The sequence below is a fragment of the Aspergillus alliaceus genome (genome assembly GCF_009176365.1).
Source record: "Aspergillus alliaceus strain CBS 536.65 unplaced genomic scaffold BDW43scaffold_101, whole genome shotgun sequence".
NCBI lineage: Eukaryota > Fungi > Ascomycota > Eurotiomycetes > Eurotiales > Aspergillaceae > Aspergillus > Aspergillus alliaceus.
This window is the reverse complement of record NW_022474784.1, coordinates 53059-59817: the sequence shown is the minus strand read 5'-3', so window position 1 is coordinate 59817 and position 6759 is coordinate 53059. Positions and strand designations below refer to the sequence as shown.

General features: G+C 46.8%; 3 protein-coding genes across 3 annotated transcripts; 2 read left to right on the top strand and 1 right to left on the bottom strand.

The window, feature by feature from the left end:
• Positions 1 to 1542: 1542 nt before the first annotated feature.
• BDW43DRAFT_295000 (uncharacterized protein) lies at positions 1543 to 1963 on the bottom strand. Its single transcript, XM_032044007.1, has one exon. The coding sequence runs from the start codon at positions 1910 to 1912 to the stop codon at positions 1706 to 1708; it is 207 nt and encodes a 68-aa protein (XP_031893931.1). The 5' UTR covers positions 1913 to 1963; the 3' UTR covers positions 1543 to 1705.
• A 487-nt stretch (positions 1964 to 2450) lies between these two features.
• Positions 2451 to 5464, top strand: BDW43DRAFT_304891 (transcription factor domain-containing protein; the record flags this gene model as incomplete). The annotated part of the gene is made up of 6 exons (XM_032045692.1): positions 2451 to 2570; positions 2611 to 2707; positions 2858 to 3205; positions 3278 to 3950; positions 4016 to 4567; positions 4621 to 5464. 6 exons carry the CDS (start codon positions 2451 to 2453, stop codon positions 5462 to 5464), a joined length of 2634 nt encoding a protein of 877 aa, XP_031893930.1.
• A 65-nt stretch (positions 5465 to 5529) lies between these two features.
• Positions 5530 to 6621, top strand: BDW43DRAFT_21546 (uncharacterized protein). The gene has a single exon (XM_032039320.1). It carries the CDS (start codon positions 6104 to 6106, stop codon positions 6452 to 6454), a length of 351 nt encoding a protein of 116 aa, XP_031893929.1. The 5' UTR covers positions 5530 to 6103; the 3' UTR covers positions 6455 to 6621.
• The last annotated feature ends 138 nt before the right edge of the window (positions 6622 to 6759 follow it).

Sequence of the window (6759 nt, the reverse complement as noted above, 5' to 3'; positions counted from 1 at the left end):
AGGCAGCACGAGTCTTCCTTTCCCATCAGGCTGATGAGAGACGCCTGAGAACTTTTACACCACTATCTTCAATAGTCAGACATATGGCCGTGGTGGCCCTCAAACGGTACCAGGAACGATCACCGGATCCCTCCATATTCCTTCCGGTTAAGGAGAAGCTGCGCCTCTCCGATGTTCTTCATTTTACCAGACTTTATCAGCAATCTCCAATTGATAATGGCACTAACAGCTTGGGGTCGAAATGCATCCACTGGGCATCTATTACCGTGTTTGAACAAACAAGAAAGCTTCATCGATTTGGATTGATGCAATGTCATATATATAATATTAGTCAGGTCTTTTTTTTATCCTGGTCTGGGAGGAGGACAGATCTTCTCCTAAAAGACGAGGCTGTAGCTCTGCAGCCACCAAATGTTCCCCAGGTGTACTCGTGCGCAATCTACCTGACCTGTCATTTATCCCTTGGACACTCACCATTGTAAGTACTTGTCACGTTTTTTTGCTCCCTTCAACAGCCTAATTTCGAGCCATTGCATGCTTAGTAGCTTCCACGAAAGATCGATGATCCTTAAGCAGTCTAAAAGTATTCACCACATTGACTAACACGCAATTGAATCTAATCAATGAAACACGAGGAACAGATCACAGGTTCTTACAAAAATCATTTAGTTGTCACACAAGGTGTCGTTGAGGTTGAGGGCCAATAAAGCCTGTGGTTCTCCATCGTATCGCAGGCGCAATCCGGTTATAGGGCTCCGGCTATCTTCTCAGATATATAGGGGCCAATGTATCGTTATGGGGGTCGCTGCTTTGAGGACAGAGTCGCAAACAGGGGCTTGATTCCAAGATACTACGCCACCTCCAGTCGTCTCGTTATCACTGCCTTTCTGACTCGTAATGGCGGTCTCTCGCTCACAAGCCCTCAACTAAACAGCCAACTTCCAGCACGAGTTATCACTCGTGAAACGTTGAGCATATTGCTATTAACGAGAGAACTTTACAAGGGCAACACTCTGGTTGCCACTGAGTTGAGGCTGGAGACAACCCTAATGTATTCATATCGAAAGCTTCTACTGGATCGATCCTGGGTCAAAGTAATTCGGTATAGGAGTTGGAAGAAGGACCCTACAGCATACTAGCCGATCAAATCATGGATATGGTCGGTGACTATATGCATACGATGGTGGCTTTTGATCTTGACCCTAAAATCGAACAAAGGGCGAAGTGTCTCTTGTTAGCTTGAATCGACACAGAAGGGCTACTGTTCATGAAGCTAAGACCATCGATCTGATGGAATCCGAAGAAGGTACGATGGAGGGGGGCGGGAGTTTAGAAAATTTGTGCGTCAAAAAACAAAAACATACGAAGATATGGATTTCCAGGAGGGTAAATCAGTATTCGGAAAAAGAATTTCTTCTATCTGTTTGTTGGTTATAATTGAGTGTTTACAGCGAAGGACAAAATAATATCTAGCCCTCTCCCATTTCACGCTTCGCCGAAGCAACAGGAGGAACATAGACATGACGGCAGCGGAAGATGTAATATAGGATGGCAATGAGCCCATAACCGCACACCAGTTCATCGTCTCCTTGTCGACTGTCGAGGTCAGAGAGAAGAAAGCAAACACAAACACCGGCACCGAGAAGCACAAGGCTCCTCCGATGTTAATGGCCATTCCGTATCGACCCAGAGAAGCAAGGATAATCTAACCCCAGTGGGCGCTTGGGGTGATTACTTGTAGTAGGCATGTACATACACAGAGCACCTGTCCTACGTAGGGGATGAGGAATAACTGGGATACAAACTGGAAGGGATACAGTATGTACAATAGGGTCATATGAGTTCGAGAAAAGAAGACGTTCTGGACGGTGGGACCGGGATCGGATGACCTAGGCCCCGATTCCCGAGACATAAATTGAGGAAAGCAGAAAAGTTCAAGTTGAACATTAATAATGGCAATTCTTCCCGGACCCGACAGAAGAAAACAAGGCTGTGAAAATTTCTTTTCTTTTCACTTCTTTCTTGTTTTCATTCTTGTCCATAATTATTATATTATGATTTCTTTGCACTGTACAAATATATATATATATATCTCTCTCTCTCTCTGTATACTAGTTTATCTGGCTGTTATCCTCATCACGGATAAGCGGCAACACTAAACTAACAAAGACCAACAGAACAACCAAATGGGGCCGTCTGTTTAAGATTTGAACCGTGTGGCTCTGTCATTCGCCCGCTTCCCCTCTCATCCAACTCTTTCTCCCTTCTTTACTCATTTCTATTTTTATATCTATCCGTTCCTCATTTTCTGAAACTCTTACCTATAACCCTAACGGAACATTGGGTCAGTCCGGTGGACAAATCCACCCCCGTGGGTTATCAAACATACAGATGACATATTGACCCCGGGGCACGGGCCCGGTCTACTTACGCCTATAGTAGAAGGAACAATGCAGAACCCGGTGCGTGATGCCACACCTTGGGGAGAGCTGAACAGCTCTTCTGGTGTCCGACAAGGTACGCGATTCAACAGCGGCCATGGTCATGCACATCGGAGGCGCAACCCACTGGTAAGAATCATGTCTTTACCTCCGGGACAAGATGCGTTAGTTAAGCTCGTCTGAACAGGCGTGTGAGATGTGTTATAAGAAGAAAGTCAAATGCGAAATTGAAGGCTCCAACACCGCCTGTATTCAATGTATGCGTCGTAGCATAACATGCAAATTCACCACGAGGAAAGAGAAGCGAGAGAACTTGAAAAGGTACCGGTATATCACTGCAACTTTTACCCGCGATTTTCAAGGACATAGCGTTTGCTGAATGGTCCCTTTTAGAACAAACTACGTGAAATCCCTAGAAGAACGCTTGAAGAAGACAGAATCCTTACTCCGAGCTGCAGGTCTTCTAGACACCGAAGATACTACTAGTCAACACGAATCTAGTGGGGAAGATAGAAATGGCCATTCTGAGGATGAGAGTGACTTCGACCATGGGCAAGACGAGTGTTATCATTCTAAGGGCCGTGGCTCCAGGATCTTAACGTCAAGAGACACATGCCAGGGCCCAAACGAAGAGTCGGGCGTAATGTCTGATTGTGGTCGCTCAAACAAGTCTAGCGGACGTAGCCAGACGGCACCTTGGGAGAGTAGTCTACAGCAGCCTCCCCTTTTCCGATATGACCCTAGAGAAGACTCTCGATACTATGGTACGTCAGACAACGTTGACCTCCTCCCCCTTCTTCTTTTTCGGGAGTACCCATTAACTAACCAGATGCTAGGACGATCTTCCTGTCTATCCATATTATCTCGAGATGGAATTGAGTGGATCAAGAGCAAAACAGGGGACTCCGGATGCCTCAACCTACTACTTGAGGACAAGGCCCAGGATAGCCCATGGGACCATTGGCGGCCAGATGTGTTCCATGACGTATTTTCATCTACGGTCTTCAAGCCCTTACCTCCGAGAGCAGAAGTTTTCTCCTTATTGAACGATTATTTTCGCACAGTGAACCGATTATTCCCATTATACCATGAGGCGACATTTATGCAATTGGTCGAATGGCAATATACGCAGCAGACTTGTGATGATGCTGCCCGCTGGGCAAGCATCAATATTATCCTCTCTTTGGCTTACGAGTATAGATTCTCCAACAGCCAAAAGTCAGAAAAAGACAGAGAGAAAGCATGGCTCTATTACAAGAATGCTATGTCGGTCTTCGCAGAGCTCACATTGCGGAGAACAGATATCCTGAGCGTGCAGGCCCTCCTTGGTATGGCACTATTTCTTCGAGGAAATTCTGGTACTCAGTCGGCGTCACCTATTATAACCGCAGCCATACGGTCTTGTCAACGAATGGGACTCCATCGTGACGTGCCAAGGTCCCATCTTTCCCAGTCTGAGCAAGAACAGAGGAAAAGAGTCTTCTGGACTGCCTATATCCTTGACCAGAGGTAACGTCCAATCTATGCATGATATCTCCGTTATATCGCCCCAACCTAACTCGTACCTGCTATAGCGCCTGCATCCGGACTGGGAGTTCCCCAGCCCAACATCCCGACGATTTTGACATTGGGTTTCCCGAGGTGGATACTGAGAATGAATTTACAATGAACGATAATGCTTCGTTTTTCCGCCAGCTTTGCCACTTGACTCTCATAAAGAGCCGGATATACAGTAGGCTCTATGCTGCCAAGGCTCTACACAAGAATTCCCCGAAAGAAATCTACAAAATTGTCCGGGAGCTACGGGATGAACTTGAAGAATGGCATAATGCAAGTCCTTTCACTCAGCGAATGAAACCAAGAGGAGCGGGTGAAGACTTCCTCATAGGATTTGCTACCGCTGGCTTGCAGTTTGGCTATTACAATTCTATGATTATGATCCACCGTTTGCCATTGACCATTCATTTTGCCTATGTGCGCCATTCTCCGGTTGGGGTCAAGTGGGACGTTGATCGCAAAACCATTCTCAACGAATCATCTACCGCCAGTTCAATTTGCGTTCAAGCTGCCCGAGAAACGCTAAAGCTAGTGAATAACCTTCCGTGGGGGGACATAGCCTGGATTTGGTGAGTCAACTGGATAGCTTCAAATCCCCCACCTCCCGCTAACGCCAGCGTAGGTCTCTCTTGTATTACATTTTTCTGGCAGTTACAATATTATTCACTTATGTCCTTCGCGATAGTCAACACCCCCACGCCAGAGAAGATTTACATCATCTCAGCATGGCAGCGACATTCTTTACAACGCTCATACCGGGCGACGGGCCCTGTAACTACGTCAAGTTCATGACCAAGATGTGCGCCAACTTCGAGCGAGTAGCCCGGACCGTTGTTGAGCGAGAACAGAAGGCGCACAAAACAAGCGATAAATATCCTCAGCCTGGGTCATCATCTGCAACCCCGGCAGACCCCAAGGAGAGGTGTCCCTCGTCCAACGAGCAAGCATCCCATCCATCTTCTACCGGAAACATCGACATTCCCCAACTCGAAGGCCTCCCACGCATCAACTCGTCGGGCTATGTTGTCCCTGGGAGCCCTAGTGATACCCCAGAAGACATCCCGTCTACGGTCCCAACCACTGCCAGCAATTTCTTCCAAGGAGAGTTCTCCGCGAGTCAGTCACACGAGAGCACCAATGCACCCATCCCGCAAGACCACCTTTCCGCAATGGATAACACACTTCTGATGTCCAGGGCCGACAATCTACAGCAACCGGAGGCCTGGCAGATCCCGCTGACCGCGGACTGGGAATTTAGCAGTCAATTCCTGAGCCTTTTTGGTCCACAATTCTTTGATCAAGGGGGTACCGATACCGTGTCAACAATGGCCGCGATGGTAGCGCCGCCAATGTCTTCGGCCGCAACGAACATGAACATGGACTTTGGTTGCGAGGACCCAAACATGCCTGAAAGCACAGAGAGTTACCCAACATGGATGACCAGAGGTTTCATGAATCTTTTCTAGTTGATCAGCCAGCAGGGTAGTTGGGGGACTCTTCTATCTCGATGACTCTATATATGGCTTCAGTGACTACTTTCTTATTTTTGCTAATAAGCCTTTGCTCTGGTATCGAAGTATGGACCCGGTCCATGAATGACAAATATGATGGATATGAGCATCTGCCTATATCCTAATGAACTGACGATCACTAATCCCACTCTCATGTTCTCAATACCCATTGTATGTATGCGACGCAGAAAACAATTTCATCAGCCTATACTCCTCAAATAAACACCTTTATGAGTATCAATAATGAAAAGAAAAAGATCTTCCGGTCTAAATCAAAGAGTAAGCACTAAAAAAGAGGGATTTAATATGACGTGACGTAGGTGTTTACCGGAGCCTTTCTATTGTGTAAATAAAAATGCGTCACATGTTCTTGTGTATCCTAAAAACATTCATCGCATCTCATCTGATCTCAGACCTTCTCCAATCTCTCTTCACGTATCACTCAGCCAAAACCAACCACGGTACGAACCTCACTGCCACCAAGATAATATACTACTCACAAACTACATATCCTCACAACCAACACAACCAACACAACCAACAAACTTCCCCATCTAGATAATAATAAAGAAAAAGAAAAGAAAAACAAAAAAGATGACCACCCTACCCGCCAACGCGGCCAAAACCTACACATACACCCGATACCCACCAACGCTCTCCCCCTCCATCCCGCGCCTAGACACGGGGGAAGACGTTAAAAAGGCTGCGTTCGCAAACCCCGAGACAATCTTCGACGACACAGTCGACTCCGCCGGCGGCTGGTACCAGAAAGACATGGACGGGAAGGTGTTGGCCGTTGTATCGGATCAGATGTGCGAGGATCTGGATGCGAGACGGGATCATGCGGAGGCTTGGGTGAAGGAGAATGAGAGACGGGAGGCGGCGGGGGAGCCACCTTTGGAGCCGGTATGCTGGAGGAGGGGGGATACGGAGAAGCGAGTTTGATGGTGATAGGTTTAAGGGGAGGGGTTGATGTATTATTAATGAATATCTACTATGTGTGGCTTTTTTTCCTTTTTTTTTCTTTTTTGATATGATTAGGTTGGGATAGAGAGCTCTGTTATGCTCAAGATTGGAGTCTCGTATTGATTTCCATGTACTTTGTAGATGTTATCCACATATCAGATTCCTTTGTATAAACCCGTACCCGCCCATGATATAAATCCAGAACCCATGGTTAACTCCCAGGCCCAAACACCGCTACCCCACCCAGTTGCGCGTGAAAAAGATAAGGCAAAGTCTCACTCGCT